Source organism: Epinephelus moara, chromosome 16 (genome assembly GCF_006386435.1).
Source record: "Epinephelus moara isolate mb chromosome 16, YSFRI_EMoa_1.0, whole genome shotgun sequence".
Classification (NCBI taxonomy): Eukaryota; Metazoa; Chordata; class Actinopteri; order Perciformes; family Serranidae; genus Epinephelus; species Epinephelus moara.
This window is the reverse complement of record NC_065521.1, coordinates 24,481-43,219: the sequence shown is the minus strand read 5'-3', so window position 1 is coordinate 43,219 and position 18,739 is coordinate 24,481. Positions and strand designations below refer to the sequence as shown.

General features: G+C 44.4%; 2 protein-coding genes across 4 annotated transcripts in view; one reads left to right on the top strand and one right to left on the bottom strand.

The window, feature by feature from the left end:
- Positions 1–14,523, bottom strand: part of si:ch211-246m6.5 (von Willebrand factor D and EGF domain-containing protein) — a 46,681-nt gene extending 32,158 nt beyond the window's left edge. The window contains exons 1-8 of one of the 3 annotated variants that reach the window (XM_050064092.1): positions 13,984–14,523; positions 6,251–6,435; positions 5,779–6,007; positions 4,138–4,203; positions 3,773–4,005; positions 1,418–1,507; positions 1,176–1,317; positions 468–685 (exon numbers count right to left, since the gene is read on the bottom strand). In XM_050064092.1, the coding sequence (XP_049920049.1) occupies positions 468–685; positions 1,176–1,317; positions 1,418–1,507; positions 3,773–4,005; positions 4,138–4,203; positions 5,779–6,007; positions 6,251–6,435; positions 13,984–14,059 (1,239 nt within the window). In that variant the 5' untranslated portion in view covers positions 14,060–14,523. The remainder of the gene's footprint in view (positions 1–467; positions 686–1,175; positions 1,318–1,417; positions 1,508–3,772; positions 4,006–4,137; positions 4,204–5,778; positions 6,008–6,250; positions 6,436–13,983) is intronic. The other 2 variants (XM_050064091.1, XM_050064090.1) reach the window with 2 other exon arrangements.
- The window catches only part of kynu (kynureninase), a 41,730-nt gene continuing 24,201 nt past the window's right edge, over positions 1,211–18,739 (top strand). The window contains exon 1 of the mRNA XM_050064094.1: positions 1,211–1,349. The gene's annotated coding sequence lies outside the window, so the exon portion shown is untranslated. The remainder of the gene's footprint in view (positions 1,350–18,739) is intronic.

The following is an 18,739-nucleotide window of genomic DNA, read 5'->3' as shown; positions in this document are numbered from 1 at the left end:
ACGATGCATGTAACAGGCAGAACTTTATATGGTGTCCAAGAACGACGTCCCATGACCAAACATCGATATGTGACGAGGTCGAACGGACAATGTGCTGTCCAAGAATCTTTGATGGAACTGGTTCAAGAACCAGAGCTAATTTGGTGGACAAGGGGTACCTGAAACCTCCTCAAGATTTCCAGGATAGTCATCAAAGATCTCTGAAACCCCCTCAACCTCCTGTACTCATTGATTCACATTATGGTCCACTAATACGTGTTCAAGGATCCCTCAATGACCGATGAAAACCTCTTAAGGATCCCTAGAACACCCTCAAGAATGACTTGAGTGTTTTCCTGAACCCATGGAAACCCTTGAGGATCTCTTGAACGCTCTCAAACGGCACTGAACAGCTTTTCCTTCAGATGAAAGCATCAGATTTATATACATTTATCCTTAAAGGTCCAAGAAATTTAATTTCAACTCACTTTCAGAGACGTCGGGGCGTAGCTTCTCCAGATTCTCGGTGCACTCGATCCGGGTAAAACACCGATCAGACTCGGCCGATTCCCATCACGTGTGAAATCGGTGACAGCGGTAACAAAAAAGCTCACCTGGCCGCAGCTGCCTTGGCTGCAGGCGCTGGGCTGGAGCTCCACCTGGCAGGCGGACAGCGCCACATTTGGGGCCTCATGTCCGAGACTGTCTGCAAATGTCAACACAGTGGTGAGTTAGTGTTAACGGACGGCACACAGCTGCCTGCAGAGCTGTAATAATGTCTTCCTGAGCTGGCTTTGATGTGATGATGTGCAGGGCAAGTCAGAGCATAACAGAAGAGGAACCCAAGACATGAAATAGCTGTTCTGATGATCACCCACTGGAGTCCTTTATGAGCTAATCGAAGATGCTCATAACAACGTATGCATATTTTAGCAAAGGCAATTTCTTTTAAAGGATCATTTATCTGTAAATACAAAGAATTCCAGTTCCCTTACGTTGTTTTGGTCACAAATTCGAATATATTTGTCCAATCAAGGGGATATTAAGGCGAATAGAGTGGTATGTTTGGTCAGCTGCCGTGGTTGCTGCAGGCTCATCCCACCCAGCTCCATCCTGTTTCCAAAATTGGGATTTTCTGTCCCCAAACAACTGCACAAGATACTCAAACACTATCTCCTGTTTCCTGCAGGTCTGACCTGGGTCGTGGACGCTCAGAGCCAGAGGGACTCCACACTGGTGGCCGTGGTCGGGGTCGAAGCAGGGGATGGGTACTGTGCTGTGCACGGTCACCTCGTGCTCTTTACTGTTCTCTGCGATGTGGAGCGAGTCTGGAGAAAACTGAAGGGAAAGAGGAGACAAAGAGCCGTCAGGTAAGTTTGAACGTACAGCTCTCAAACACTCGTATGCTGGAGTTAAAACACAAGACGAGAATGTTTACCTTCAGTCCTGCGTAGAAACCTTCACTTTCTTTCGGAGAAGATCTGCTGTGGCTGAAGTTGGCTCTGAAAGTTGACACACTGCAGGAGAACTGCAAGGAAAACATCGCTGACATCACTTAATGCTCTTATTAATCCATAAAATAATGTACACATAAAAGACGTTAAAAATAAAGGGTATAGCAGAGTTTAAATGCCTCTATCAGGGTTTGATTCCTTCCATACCAAAACCTTTCCTAATGTAGCTCCAAGAGCACTAACTCATGGTTTAAGACAAACGAAGCCGACCTTTGACCCGACTGAGCTGCTCCATCAACACGTGTTAAAAAAAGTCTGTGAGGATGAGCCCACCCTTCTGCAACACGTTCCAGACACAACTAACACAACCCCAGTGTCCAAATATGGACAATAAGCACAATGGCCCACAGCTGCACGAGGGCCAGCAGTCACAGTGACATCACCTCACTTTCAAACAGCATCACGTTGAAAGTCTAATAACTTAATGTTTCCAGGCAAGAGATAATTTCTACAGGAAATGAGAGCCGTCAGAGCTGAGACTGTGCAGCAGACTGTCGAGAGAAGACGTTTCATTAAAATAATTATTACTCCAAATGCAGAGAAGACATCCACTTCAGCTGTATCAAAGAAGATCCATTATGTCCTGATCTGATCTCAGAGATCAGTACCGGGGCTGATCAAGGCATTGTAATAAATGGGATCGGCTTTTTTTAACCTAGCCGATCATATGTTTTACGCCAGCTGTAACGCTTACATGCAGCTGTCATCAACTGTCCACCAGGCCAAAGCTTCAAGGGAGGTCGCCCTCTTAGTTGTAATTTTTGCCCCCTCTGTTTAACAGGTGGTATTCGCGAGAGATCCCACCTGCTGGGGCGAGGCACGACGCGGTTTTGCCAAGCAGGACATGCTCAACATTGGATCAACATTGCATTCAACCAATCCCAGCCCTCTGACGTCATCAGCGTGCTGCTTCTTTCAAAATTCCTTTGTGTGTCTTCGGAGCTAAGCTAGTTAGTACAATTGAACAAAATCCTTATAGACATTGAACGACAACCTTATAACCTACTGCAGCGTTGGTGAGTTCAGGACTGGGAGCAAATAAACTTAACTGGGACATCCCTTAGTGAGAGACCAAAAGTCTCCAACGACTTAAGGCCCTGACACACCAAGCCGACAGTCGGCCGTCGACCAAAGTCGGGCCGTCGGTGAGCGTCTGTCTGCCTAGTTTTTGTGGTGTGTCCCGCACCATTGGCACTTCAGCGTCGGCCGATTGAGCATGTTGAATCGGCGGCGGAGCTTGTCGGTGAGAGAGATCACTCTGATTGGCTGTTCAGGTTTTATTTCCTCGCCCCTGTAGTGAGTGAATCTGCCTGTAGTGAAACCGGGGTTATTCAGGTTAAAGTGTGTCCGCACCTTTAGGAAACTTTGCCAAATTGTGGACACTCCAACTTTCAGATTCCTTTCTTATTTTCCGGCTCACCAGAATGACTTTCACGAGCAATTATTCAGCCTGACAACCGTTAACGTCTTCAATTTCTCTGCTTATTGGTCAGCAGCACAAGACTCTTGTGTCCGATTTAACCAGCCACAACCCCTGCTGAATGTAAGATGAAGTTCCTCTCCTTGCTCCTCGATCCTGGATTGAATAATGATCTTGACGCTCAAAGCCGACCTCTTGCAGAGACAAAGAACGGTCTGATCAAATGCTTTGTATCACCTCATGTCTTCTGGTAACAGAATCCAGCTGATGGCCGTCTGACCCACAACATGCACAAAAATGAGGACAAATCAGATTCGTTCTGGAGCGTCTTTGCCACGAGTGATTGCCGTTTATTACTCTGGAAATAAACTTCTATCAAGATACACACAGCTGAAGGTCGCAGAGGCTTGCAGAAGACCCGACTCCCACACCTCCAGAATCCTCCAACTTCCTGTCAGGAGGCAGGTTTACAGTCGGACACTGGAACTGAACTGGACAATTTGTGCAATTAAAAGAGAACAGCCGAATGAGTGCAAGTGTTGAGAACAGCTTTACTGTATCTGTGTGCATCCGTCCATGTAAGAAAAACATCCCCAGAATTCACAGTGAAGATTTGAATGGGGAGGTTTAAATGGGAAGCATGTGGAGCGAGGCTTTCCCAACCTGCAACTGATTTAAATTCCCCACCCTCTTCTTGCCTTCTCTTAACGGGACACGACATGCGTTGCCTATCTGCCTTTGCTTTGTGAACCCAGGCAAAAAGAGGTCAGCATGATCCATGGCTTACGTTGCCCACTCGAGGGGTCAAGCCCTCCACATGTGCTCCCCGAAACTCTCAGCACGGTCTGGCAGGAATTACCGTTTCTCCGAGCCTGAAGTGAACGCCATCCATCTCCACCAGAGAGAAGGGCTTCAGCGTGGATTCCTGCCTGATCTCGGCCTTCATGCTGTGGCCGATGTGTCTGGCCCAGACCACCTGGAAGCCCAGTGGCTGGTTCCAAGGCGGCGGGATGAAGGAGCACCTCAGTTGGACACTGTGGCCGATGAGCTCCGGGGTGATCGCTGGGCGCGACGGCAGGGATGGGACGGCAGCTGAAATTTACAATAAATTTGATGTCATTTGCTACAGTATTGGTATAAATATAAAATATAAAATATATCCCAAGCACTGATTAAAGTCCACTTGTCTTTGCTAAGATTGTAGAAGCCAACAGAAAGTCTCACCTTTGCATCGGCCGTTGACTTCGACCTCACCTGGTGGGCAGAGCCTGGGTCCTAACTCTGGAGTGACTGAAACATGAGAGTTCTTCTCATCATTATTGTGCACAAATATTGTATATATTCATCAGGGGTCGGCTGCAAAAACACCTTAAGATAAGATTTTCCTTAAAGCCGTAGTTAAGATTTCCTCACATTAAAATCGGTTACACAAAACCGTTTAAGAAGGTATTCTTAAAATGTTCACCTAAGTATTCATGGTTTTCTCCTTGTCTTGGTCCTATACTTAAGGAGTCCCCAGACTGTTGCACAAAAGACCTTAGCAACCAAAGCAAGGTAAAAGAAGAGAAAACCCTTAAGGTACCTCTGACTCTATCTTAACTACAACATGACTGAATTTAAAGATGATAAATGAAAGGAATTCTTTGCAACTGTGTAAGTCCCTCAGCTAAGGAGAAAGTGTCAAGTGTCATACTCGAGGAGAAAACTTAAGGTGTTTTGTGCAACCCGTCCCAGATTTTTAAATCTCTCAATATCAATATAGGTATTGGCCTCAAGATTCCTCTCTTTGTCAACTTTAAAAATCACTGCAGGAAATGTGTGACCTTTGACTTTTACCAAGCGCACAAAGAACTTAAGAACATGTTCACCCCCAAACAAAAAAAAAACTCTCTCTCTCTACCTTTCTCTCTTTCCAGAAATCCTGACTCGTTTTCTCAAGATAACCCACAGACCTTGATCCACAGAACTATTTTCTTTCTGCCAAACTACAACCGCCAACCTTATCATCACGCAGAAGGAAGAGTGCATCTACTGCTAGCTCACCGAGCTAACGTTACAGCTCAGCTGAGGAGGACGTAAAGAGAGAAGTAAAGACTAAAGAGGGAAGCGATAAGGAGACAGGTTGGGGTGGTGAACCGACCGATGTTCAGAACCGTGTGAACTTTGAGTTATTTTAAGGTACATCGTCAACGTATTTCTTTTCCTAAACCTAACCTATGCTACATAAGGTCAATAGTGCTAAAGGGGTACCTAGAGCGTCATAGTTTGACGTGTAGGGCCACTGGCCAAGTATCAGTAGTGGACGAGTTGGGAGTGAGAATGTGTAGGAACTATTTACTTTCTGTCGAACTACACTCGCCAACCGTGTCACTCCGCTGAAGGAAGCGTGCATCTACTGCTAACTCACCCAGCATCACTGAGCTAGCTAACGTTATAGCTTAGCCAAGAAGGACGCCATTAATGTTTACATCTGGCACTGTCACGAGCCCGAGCCTCTCGTCTGTGAGTAGATGCACTCTTCCTTCTGCGCGGTGATACAGTAGGCAGGTGGTGTTCAGTACAAAGAAAATAGTTCCTACATGACACTTCTCACAACAAGGTCTGTGGATTATCTTGAGTAACTGGGTCATGATTTCTGCGAAGAGACATTGATGTTGAGTTTTTCAAATGTATTTTTTTGGCGCTTTGAGCACCACAAGCTGAGTGACATCTAGAGAAGGCAGACATCTCTGCGGCTGATATCTCCAACACTCTGCAGCTCACACCAGAATCATCTACACTGATAAACAGCACAAGAGGGAAGAGGAACAATATTTGATTTTGGGGTGAACTGTTCCTTTCAACGTCAGCTCAGATTCTGCTCACCTTTAGCGCAGTATCCCATGCACCCCTGTGTGGGCTGCAGGTGGTACAACAGGAACTCGCCGCAGTTCCGCACAGTGATGGGGATGCGGAAGAGGCAGCAGTCCTTGGTGCTGCCTTGGAAGAACTGCCAGGTGGCGCAGGCGGAGAGCTGGCGGACCTCGCCAGGCCGGGGCAGGGAAGCATCCTTCAGTGACAGCCACACCGGAGCCTGTGTACCACAGCGGTTCATCTGCGGGGCAGGCGTCAACAGAAACAGTCATTACCTGTAGTGAGGGGGTTATTATACCCTCCACCTGGGCTGCAGGTGCTCATTAAACCTGCTGGATGCTAGATGTTTGCGCAGGGAGAGGATGTTTGATGCTATTTTTTTGGCAGAGATTTTATTTGAAGATTTTGACAATCAGGCAGTCGGAGCAGAGACACAGGACGTTGTGCAAAGATGAAAACACAACCAGTATTTTTGGTGTCTTACCTCAACGCAGGTGGTTGGCATCTCCGCCGGCTTGTTGTTGATCTTGAATCTGTACCAGCCCGGCGACAGCGAGTGGTCACAGATCAGGTCCTGGATGGCTGTGTTCTGGATCTCCGTGGAGTCAAAGTCGACGCTGCGATAGGGATTACGCAAAGTCCGATGACCTCCTGGGTAACACTCTGGAGCTGAGATGTGAAGAACAAGGACGGTGGAAATTACACATTAATTTAGCAGATGTTTTTCTGTGTTTAAAGTTGGTTTAAGGAAAAAGGATCAGGGGAGAAAAATGATTGTTCAGACTGAGACACAGACACTAAATGTTTCTGTGGCCCGGCTTTAAAACCTCTTAAAATAATTTTCCACTTTTGGAGAGCTTTAATCTCTTTGGATGCTCGCCTCTGCTGAACATTTTCCAACCCCAAATCTCCTCGAGAGGAAATGGAAACTGAAGAATCTCAGGCCGTGATCAGATGAGCAGGTTTACCCCGGAGTCATGTCTTTATCTGTGACTGAATCCTGCTGTGTGGTTGTGAACAAGACGGCACTGAGAGGACAGACGTGATAAAGATAGACAAAACAAAGGCAACTTGTGTCATCAGGGGAAACGGCAAACAAGGGCTGACTGTCCTTGGCTGGGCTGAGAAGTTGTCTCTTTCCCACTATTAAACTGGAGTGTGGAAGTTTATTCTTGGCCTTGGATAGGGAATTAAGGTCCACTTAACAGTATTTTCTCTCAACTTTAAAAATAGTGCCCTGAGTTTCAATCCTGCTAATTTATGTTAAAAAAAACTTTTATTTGCTCAAATAAAAGTTAATTTTTAAAGGGTCAATTCAGTGTTTTCCAACCTCAACCCTACTTCCACATGTTTTTGTCTAAGTGAGGAATGGGAACAACAATTTTTGAAATTGGTCCAGTACAAATACAACATGCTAACTTTATTAGCACAAGTCTATGGCGTTTTACATTGTATAAATTAGCCTAGCAGCTAGCAGACTTTTCCTCTTCTCATATAAAGCCAGGGACAACAGCAACATTTAAAAAAGGTAACGTTACAAAATTTGGCTCCATTACAGCTCACAAGGTTCACTGACAAAACAACTGTTGTTTTCCAAAAAAAATACAACATGCTAACGTTATTACCACAAGCCTATGGCGTTTTACATTGTATAAATTAGCCTAGCAGCTAGCAGAGATTTCCTCTGCTCATATGAAGCCAGGATAAATCACACACAAGACTTAAAATGCTATTTTAGTGGAGGCTTTATTGTCTTCACGGTTTATTGTTTCTTATCTGTGTAATAAAAGTAAATAACATCTTTGTTTCCACTGAGGGAAATGGTTTCAGCTTACAGAGACAGACAGGAGGTCTGCATCACCATGACGTGTGGTTACATTTCTGGGGAGTTGCACATCACACTGCGGCGTAAGGTACAGCGGCAATTTGTCTGACAACATTATGCGAAGGATCCCTACAGACATAGACCTTTTAGTTAAAGAGTAAGATCCTCTTTGTTTAACCAGAAACAGCCCCGAAATCGCCATCGTCAAACCCACCAGACTCCATTACATAAACCGTAATTTCAACATGTATAGGGCCAGCACATTTTCTAGGTGGCACCCTCCAAAAATGGAGCCAATACAGAAGTGCCAAAACCTGCAGTTCCTCTAATGGCCACTTGAGGCTAGCTCCAAAAGTGAGTCAATCCCCATAGACACCCGTGTTAAAATGCCCAACTTTACAGCAGAAATAAACATGTTTACAGCCTCGTACAGTTTCCATAGATAATGTCAGCACTCATGACAACTGTGTTGGGGTGAATTTTTATATAACTCAAAGAGTCAGGCATCACCAGAGGCCCCATAATACGATGTTATCACAATACATAAGTCACGATACATTATTGTGGTTTTTAACATGTTGCAATATGCTGAGTATCACACTAACAAATATTGGGATTCATCACCTTTTTTCAACTGCAAATTATGTCCCCAAAAGTATGTTTAACTTCTGATGTTATTATTCTATTAGGCGACAAAAAGTTTAATTTGTACCTGTAATATTGATTATTTATATAATAAACAGTGTATCGATATGATATTGCCACACAAAAATATTGCGATAATAACCCCATCGTGAACTTTTTATTGAAACTTAATTATATTCATATATCAAAGGGCAGGACTGCTTGTAGCGTCCCTACAGACCCTGAGTCAGATCCACCCCACGCTCTTCCACAACTCCATCCTCTCGTCAGAGTATGGTCACTTCTGGCTCCAAAAAATTAATGTGGCGACGGCTGAAATGGCTTCAGTACGGCAATACAAAACCAGTAGGTGATGTCACTGCAGCTAGTCTGTGATATCTTCACATCTAACTGGGAGAGTTAAGAGTTCATTCGGACCAAGCCAGAGCTGCTGAGCCACTTATCCTGTTAAGGGTCAAGATTTGCCAGATTGTCGGCAAATGTTGGGCCGTTTTGTCGGCAAGCTGCGAGCGTTTAGACACACAGAGCCGGATTGGCGAGTTGATCCAAGGTGCCCAATTTTCCGCCTCGTAGGGTAGACATATTGGTGGAACCCTTTAATTTAAACAGACCGAGGCGGCCTTCCGCAACAGGAGGGGCTACTTGCTCACGCCCCCCATTGCCCCGAAAAAGGCACATTCTGTATAAACAAAAGTAGGTAGGCGGCATTTTGCTGCACTCCCCGATTTTGTTTTTATACTGCCAATGCTGAAAAAAGACTGATTGGGCTTTCCTGCAAATTTGCACAACTCCTGTTTAAAAAGGGCTTTAGAGACAGACAACCATTCACACCTACAGTTAATTTAGAGTCACCAGTTAACCTGCATGTCTTTGGACCACGCTGACAAGGGTTCGAACCCCCAACCCCCGGTTCAAACCAGGAACCCTCTTGCTGTTCATCAACAATGCTAACCACTGCTTCACCATGCCGCCAAGACTACTTTTGTGAGTTTTATTTTGTTTCTGTCGACTTTAAAAGATTATAAAATTACTGTAAATGGAGTCTGGTGGGTTTGTCGATAGCAATTTCGGGGCTGTTTCTGGTTAAACAAAAAGGATCTTACTCTTCAACACACAGGGCTATCTCTGTCGGGATCCTTTCTATGATGTTGTCAGACACTTAGAATAACAATCTGAGCCTGTCAGTGACAAAAGCAAACATTTTTAGTGGACGTACATTGACACTTCACAATACTGGACCAGTTTAAAAACTTGTTCCCATTCGTCACTTAGACACGAAAACATAGAAAACTAGAGTCCAGGTCGAGTCTTAGTTTGGTTGGCGCAACCGAACCGATCCTCTTAAAACTTCAACACAAATTAAAGCACAATTGTACTGGAACTAAAGTCTTGGATAAAGGAGTTAACTGAGCATATTTTAACACTATACATCTTGAGCGTCTTCAGTCGTATGTTTATCGACCTGTAACCATCATACATTATTGATTCGCTGTTGAGGAACTTCATGAATAACAGGAAATGGAAGCATGGAAAAGGTGACTGAATCACATGTACGGTTCGCTCTTTAAACTGTCAGTGAGCATTGAGGAGGTGAGCAGGAAGGATCATTTCACCCCCAGAGGTTATCTAAATTACTAAGAACAACAGACATTCCTGTGAGCCTCTCGCCTCTCTAAACTCGCCCCAGGAAAGGACGCTAAAGCCAATGGCGCATGACTGGCCTCTGAACACCGCCTGCAGCTGCAGGCTGAAACAACCGGGAGAATTATTTGAGCAGAACATGTAGTTTTCCACACTGGCACACTCTCAACAGCTCTACATCTGTCAAGTGAAATGGGTCAAAGTCATCAACAGGGGCCTTTCTTAACAAACTGCCACTAAAAAGGATGGGCTGTTCTTTCACCTTGTCCCCTTTTCTGTGTTTGAGTTTGATTGTGGCGGCTGAGTAAAGTCACATAAAGGAAAACAAACATTCGGGGTATTTAGGATGTCTTGAGAGCGTCAAAGCCTTGAATGGACGGGGCAAAGTTACTGCCGCTGATCCCAAACCTAAACAAGGTCTTACAGGCTGGTCTTCACGTTGACAGCCCCTTGAAAGCAAATGCTCTTGTTTACATCGCCGCCTGTCTGCGTGTTCACCTCGTCTGGAAGCTCCAGTGACAAGATGCGAGGTCACAGGTTGTCCAAACAACCAGGTTCTGAGGCAAGAGAACAATTGGCGAGACTTTGCCTGCTGGCTAAACTGTTCCTATTGGCAGCTTAATGAGTTTACAGAGCTGGAGGGGGACTGGGGTTGGGAGAGGGCGGGGGGCGGTGAGCTAATGAAGCGGCCCCCGGGGGGAGGAGATCCCACTGGGAGGGAGGCCCTCAGCAGCCCAGATGTGCAGCGACTCTGCAGGGAATTCTCCAGTTTCTCAGGAAAGAAGATTAATTTGGGAGAGCGTGGTGTTAACACAACTGAGGTTACCGGTCTCTTTCCCAGAGGGTCTGTCACTCACTGCGAAAACAGAAACTACAGTCAGACGGACACAGACGGGGTCATGGGTCTGGATGAGATCTGCTTAAATAAAATAAGACTCATTATCACTAATCATTCAAGCATCTTTGTGGTAGAATTTAAGAGCAGAGCTTGGAGAACATGGGTTTTTAATAACCAGTAGTGACAGAGAAGGTTTTCTTTGATGCCAAATTCTTTCTTGACAAGGCGGAAAAGCCGCATTTGTACCACTGTGAGACACAAAAGCTCTCAAATGAAACCCTGCACAAGATAAATGACGTTAAAGGGCTTCACAGGAGTGAGGTAGGCGACGACTACTACCCAACATTTGTGTTTTCGCCATGCTAGCAGCCGTTTGATCAATTTGGTCCAGACTAAAATATCTCAACAAGCATTTGATGGATTACCACGACATTTTGTCCAGACATTCATGTCCCCCAGAGGATGAATCCAACGGACTTTGTGCCACCATGAAAGCTGACGTATTTGTATTTTACTGAAATGTATCAACTACTATTGGGTGTACGGTTGACACCTTCTGGTCGGTTGGTCGATTGTTTGGTCGATACGCGCTCGTCTGATCAAAGTCTCATTGGTTGGACAGTCGCTGGTGTCACTTTTAAAAGACCATGTGTCCACCGAAGCATTTTTTCCCAGCTGAAAACACCATGTTGGTGTGATATGGAATATACATGGTGGTAAAGATGTTGCACAAGGTCGTGGCTAGATAGTATCCCGAGATTTAGGAAACTCTTGCAAGCCACTTTAAAATATTCTTGTCTCGCTGTTTTGTGGTGCGACAACGCTGTGGTAAAGTCCAGTTAAATGATTAAAATGAAATGATCAGCTAAAACATGGAACATGAAATCCTGTGGGAGTTTCTGACAAATCCGGGGATATCATCTAGACATGACCAAGGTAGAGCACTTCCTCTGGATAAACGGAAGGCTGAAGCATGTAGGGAGAGAGGATTCTCACTCCGTCCTCGTCACATCTCGATGTTTGGTCATGGACTTTCCACATCCAGGTACCCAAGGTGCGATTATTGTTAAGATAATGGACGCCGTACAACTTCAGCCTGTTACATGCGTTGTCTGTTTTCAAGATACACTTCTGTTTTCACAGGAAATGCACAGTTTGCATAGAGTAGTCACTGTCGACTAATCTGTCAATTATTTCTTGGATTAGTCGACTCATCATTTTATCGGAAAATGTGTTAAAATGTTGAAAAATGTCGGTCTGTCTCTCCCAAACCCCAAAATTACGTCATCTAATGTCTTGTTTCGTACTCACGCCAAAGGGTTTTAGTTCACCGTCATGGGAGAGTGTGTAAAGCTGCCAATATTTGAACGTAAGAAGCTGCAATAAGAGTATTTTGGGTACTTTTATAGTTCTTTTCTATGCAAAATGACTCAAACTGATTAGTCGACTACTAAAATAGTCACCGATTATTTTAATAGTCGATTAGTCATCGATTAGTCAACTAATCGTTGTAGCCCTACTTCGGAGTGAGATCGGTTTAGGGTTAGGACCTATTAATTTTACTCTTGTTGCAGTGGCATGATATCCCAGTGGGTGGCATCAGTTTGTAACGCAGCTGTAACGCCACACACCGTCTACCGTAGAAACCACCACTGAAAGTGCAGAGGGTGAGGCTAACGCACCTAGCAATGCTACAACTGCTGCAGTTAGCAGCTAGGCAAACAAGAGAAGACCCGAAAAATATTCAGAAATATCTCAAGTGCAACTCTTTTTTAAAAAATATATGTAGTAGGGGTCCCTGCTGTCTGTCTTTGGGCCAAGGGGTCCTTAGCCTGAAAACATTGAAGACCCCTGAATTTTCCTCGGGGGACAATAAAGTGTATCACATCATGACGTGGCCGGATGGCACCTTTTGTGGCGGTATGATACGCTGCTGGACGCCGTCAGTTTGAAACCGTGCTGGTAAAGACGCAATATAAGGAGCTGTCGTCAATGGGTGTGGTGGATGGGTCCAACAAACCCTGGACTTTCACCCAGGAGCTTTGTGTTTGCTTCCCGTCTCAATGATGAGTCAAACCATGATGTTTTTTCTAAACCTAACCATGTGCTTGTGTTGATGTCAGCGTTGTTCGCTGCGGCATCCTGAAGGGACAGCAGCGGACGCAGGAGGATACCTAGCATGTAAGACATAGATGTGACAGTCCACTGACAAAGCAGCGATATGTGACGACTTGGGGTGAGAATGTGTTGGATGCAGTGCTATTCACTAACACATGTGCTCCAGTTTTTTGTTTTGTGTTACTAAAAAAATCTGATAATTTGTGTTTGCTTTGTGGCACATATCACTGACATCCAGAAAATGTTTCTATTGATGATCAACTGAAGCCATTCAGTGTTTGATTCTTTTCGTCAACCAGACAAATGTGTCCTGGAGTTACAGCAGACTTTGTTTTGGCTCAGAAATGCCTGGTATTCTCGTCGCAAACCTCTGCAAGGACCCTCAGTGTTACATTTTACGATGGCCTGCCTTAAAGTTTACGAGTGTGTGCTTTGATGTGCTGCTGGACACCCTGGAGACAGAGATGTGAGCGCGATGGAGGACAGGGTGGCATGTTGGTCCGACCAACACTGTTATGTTATAGTCAAACAAGAGCAGCTCATATCAGAAAGAGAAAGGCATGATGGGACAGTGAAGAGGCAGAATGAAGCAGTTTACTGTAGGGAGTCGGTTCCAGCTGCATCGTTATGAGGGCTGCTCTCTGATTTATAACTCCACTGTTACTTTTATTTCTCTTCATGCTGCTTTTACTGCACTTTTGCCTCAGTAAGTCCTGACTGTAGCTGGTTGTTTCTTGATAATGGGAACCAAAATGAGTGGTCAGATAAGGGCTGCTTCCTTCTCTCTGTGATTATAACCCGACAGAAACTGCGTGTCATTCAGCTGAAACATTTATTTCTCTTCGAGCAAAGCTGTGTCCTTTGCCCTTGTGTGATCTCCTCTCTGTCTCTGAAGGTCCATCTAACCTCTGGACCTGCTGAGTGATAGGAATGCAGCCTCGCAGGCCAAGTCACGCAGCAAGTTCCTTTTTCCTGCATTGTATTCACAGATATAATCATTTGAAACGTGAGTCTGGGTTGCATTAGACATCATCTAGTTCATGTCTTGTGGGTAAAACCATCTGCGTCATGGCAGCTGGGGACCATTTGAAAATCATAATGGACACAAAAGGATTTAGGATGCTCGTAAGCCACAGAAAGTTCCACCTACCATGTTGTGCAAGCGCTCCTAGTTGCACGACCCACAGCAACGCGATGCGTAAATATCCAAATGCGCAACAGTCCATTTCTGCGGCTCCGGGTTTGAGAGATGCGGCAGGCAGGTTTCAGGTTCCCATTGGGAGTTTGGAGAAACGGTGCGAAAGTGGCGCAAACTGCACTTATCCACCCGCTCCTGTTGTGGAAATTAGAGACTTAAATTTGCGCTCCGCTCGCTGCACACTGCGGCTCCCCTGTGCGTAAGATCACCACAGAAGAGCAGGGAGGGAGGAGGCACAGTCTGCTCCTATAGGTGGGTCCTCTGTCTCTCCATCAACGCATCACGTGCATAAAATCGATAAATGATCCATCCTAAGCATCCTAATGGAAACTGAAATCCTCTCAGCAGCGTCTCCAAGGCTTCAGCACGGGTTACAAACACTTCTCAACTTCAAGAAGTGTTTGGAGTCACTGCTGGGAAGCGCCACATCCGTGCGTAAAAGTGAGCCAGAAAAATGAAACTCATAACGTCAGATGAAAATCAGCAGAGACACATGTGCCACATGTTGACATCTCTACAATCCAACCTCATCATCTGAAGCCACATGTCGGACTTCAAATCACTTTCATCAGCAAGCCGAGGAACAAACAGCAATTTGATGCAAAAGCAAACAAAAAAAAATCTTTCACTCGGGACTGTTGAGACATTTGTGCAGCAGGCTTTATATACTTTGTGTGTACACGCAGTATTGCGCAGCTGTTTGTACTCGGTATGTTACTTATACTCACAGCATGTCAGCAGCTGTAGAGGAAGTGAGCCTCCAGTCAGGTTTTAATTTAGAGAAACATGAGGATAAAATGATGCACATGAAATTAATTATTAACAGTGCAGGACATGTGTGTGACAGGCTTTGTTTAGGTTTATTCAGTAAACCTGTCTTTACTTTATGTAGTATTTTATCATCAGCAAATTAGTAGATAAACTTAAATGCAACTTTTTTTAAGATTATTTTTAAACACATTGAAGCAATGAAGATTAAAACATAATTAATTTCATATTCACTTGACCAAACCAGGCATTTTTTTAACAAAAAAATTCAGCCATGTTTGTTGCAATCAAGCTACATATTTTTCTACCAGACACTGAGACATAAACACGATTGGACATGTATCAACAGCTAGTAAAAAAAAAAAAAATCCAGCTTTGTCACCACATGGCTAGACATGTCCTGATGTCTTAATAAAGACACTGGAACATTTGGGTGGGTGCCACAAACACAGCTGGAAATGTCCAGATGTCTTGTTTGAAAATACTTGTTTGGTCACCACAGAAATGGCTTGAAATGTCCTGACCGCTCATAAAAAAATACCTGGTTTGGTCACCGCAAACATGTTTGGTAACATGCAGATGTTTCATTGAGAAATACCCAGTATGGTCACCACAAACACGTTTGGAAATGTCCAGATGTCTCATGAAGAAATACCCAGTATGGTCGCCACAAACACGTCTGGAAATGTCCCAACCTCTCGTCAAAAAATACCGGCTTTGATTGCCGCAAACACAGATGGAAATGTCCTGACCTCTTGTCAAAAAACACCCGGTTTGGTCACTAAAAGCACGGCTGGAAATGTCCTGATCTCTTGTCAAAAAACATCCGGCTTGGTCGCCACAAACACAGCTGGAAATGTCCCCACCTCTTGTCAAAAGATCACCAATTTTGTTGCCACAAACACGGCTGGATATGTCCCAACCTCTCATTAAAAAAATACCCAGTTTGGTCACCACAAACATGTTTGGTAATGTCCAGATGTCTCATTAAGAGATACACAGTATAATTGCCACAAACACGACTGGAAATGTCCTAAACTCTTCAAAAAAATACCTGTTTTGGTCGTCACAGTCACAGCTGGAAATGTCCTGATGTGTCGTTTGATAATATCTAGTGCCGTTGCCACAAACACATTTGGAAACGTCCAGATGTCTCATTAAAAAATACCCACTTTGGTCACCACAAACACGGATGGAAATGTCCCAACCTCTTGTGAAAAAAATACCCACTTTGGTCACCACAAACACGGATGGAAATGTCCTGACCTCTTCTCAAAAAAATACATGCTTTGGTCACCACAAACACGTTTGGAAATGTCCAGATGTGTCGTTAAATAATACCCAGTAAAGTTGCCAAAAACACGGCTGGAAGTGTGTGGATCACTTGTCAAAAAAATATCTGGTTTGGTCACCACAAACAACTAAAAATGTCCCAACCTCCTGTTAAGAAATACCCGGTTTTATCGCCACAAACACGGCTGTCTCACCTCAGTCTTACACCATCCACCATAACCCCCTCTGAGCTCATGCAATCTGAACTACATCACTTTAGAAATGTTAAAGCAGGGTTAGAGCCGAGTGAATCAGGGAATCACTAAACTATAAGGGCACCTCCAACCTTTTACTCTCAGAGCATCAGCAGGCTTTCTGCTGGCGGATACTTGTTGGTTTTATCCCAAAAAACAAGTCTAGTTGATAAAACGTGTTCCCTGACTGCTGCAGTGTGTTGCAAAGTGTTTCAAACATCTACCGTCTGAAGACTGAAGATCTGAGACTTTCTCACAGGATTGAAGTGAAGTCTGAATGAAAAGGCGAGCGCAGAACACCTGCTGCTCCTCTCAGGTCTTTTATTTAGTGGAAAGGTATGTCTCTTTGTCTTTGTAGCCTCCAGCACCTGATGTTTACCTAACACCCGGGAGGCCGACCTTATCTGTTTCAGCTCGGCAGGCGCTCACTTCCCCCCCTGCGGTGAAATCATCTCAGTCACAAAGTGTTTTCAGTCACATGAAGAGATAATGAGTGAGCAGACGAGGCCTCTTCAGTGGTCGGTGTTGTAGCAATGTAAAATGCATCATTTAACAAAGAAGAGACATTTTGGAAATTTGGAGGCCGTTTACTTTTTGCCTAAATTTCTTTTTTGGATCTTCAGTTTTCACATTCCCCGATTCATCCTGGCCTGACCTTGCTTTAGCTTACATGTTGCCGTATGTATCATATCAACATTTCTAAAGTGATGTAGTTCAGATTACATGGATATGAGTTTCTTCTCAGGAGACAGCAACATTTCCAGTCGTGTTTGTATCAACTTAACTGGGTAGTTTTCAACAAGAGGTTGGGACATTTTCAGTTGTTTGTGGCAGTCAAACTGGGTATTGTAACAAGGCGTCGGGGCCTCCCAGCCATGTTTGTGGCGACCAAAGCAGGTATTTTTTAACAAGACATTAGGACATTTGTAGCCTTTTTGTGACGACTGAATGTAGTTTTTTTTAAAGAAGATATTGGGACTTTTCCAGTCGTGTTTGTGGCAACCAAACTGGGTATTTTTTAAAGGGGTCAGGACATTTCCAGCCCTGTTTTTGGAGACCATACCAGGTATTTTTTAAGGAGATGTTGGGATGTGTCCAGACACATTTGTGGTTACCAAATCAGGTATTTTTTAACAAGAGGTCAGGACATTTCCAGCTGTGTTTTTGACACCCATACTGGGCATTTTTTATTGAGAGATTGGGACATTTTCAGTTGTTTGTGGCAGTCAAACTAGGTATTTGTAACGAGGCGTCGGGACCCTTCCAGCCATGTTTGTGGCAACCAAAGCAGGTATTTTTAATATCTGTGGTGACAAAACCAAGTATTTTTTTTTTCAAGAGGTCAGGACATTTCCAGCCCCGTTTTTGGCGACCATACCAGGTATTTTTTAAGGAGATGTTGGGACGTGTCTAGACATGTTTGTGGCAACCAAACCGGGTATTTTTTTAGAAGAGGTCAGGACATTTCCAGCCCCGTTTTTGGCGACCATACCAGGTATTTTTTAAGGAGATGTTGGGATGTGTCCAGACGTGTTTGTGGTGACCAAACCGGGTGTTTTTTCAACAAGAGGTCAGGACATTTCCAGCTGAGTTTTTGGGGACCAAACCCGGTATTTTTTCAACGAGATGTCTGTATATCTCTCGCCATGTTTGTGGCAACCAAACAGGGTATTTCTTTTACCAGACAGTGAGACCTTTCCAGCTGTTTGTAGTGGCCAAACCGGGTGTTTTTTAAGAAGAGGTCAGGACATTTACAGCCATGTTTTTGGTGACCAGACCAGGTATTTTTTAGGAAGATGTTCGGATGTGTCCAGACGTGTTTGTGGCGACCAAACCGGATATCTTTTAACAAGAGGTCAGGACATTTCCAGCTGTTTGTAGTGGCCAAATTGGGTATTTCTTAACAACACACTGGGGCATTTCCGTCCTTGTTTGTGGCAAACAAACCAGGTAGTTTTTAAAAAGAGGTCAAGACATTTCCAGCCCTGTTTTTGGAGACCATACCAGGGATATTTTAAGGAGATGTTGGGACGTGTCCAGACACATTTGTGGTTACCAAACCAGATATTTTTTAACAAGAGGTCAGGACATTTCCAGCTGTGTTTTTGGCGCCCATACTGGGCATTTTTTATTGAGAGGTTGGGACATTTCCAGCCCTGTTTATAGGGATCAAACTAGATATTTGTTTAAGGAGAAGTCTGTATATCTCTAGCCATGTTTATGGCAACCAAACATGGTATTTTGGTTGGTTGTCGTCACCTCCACAATGTGCTTCACTGCTGACCATGTGAGAAGACAGCTGATGAGACTCCACTCAAATAAGGCTGCAGGCCCTGATGGTGTCAGCCCCAGGGTGCTCAAAGCCTGTGCCCCCCAGCTATGTGGAGTACTTCAGCATGTCTTCAACATGAGCC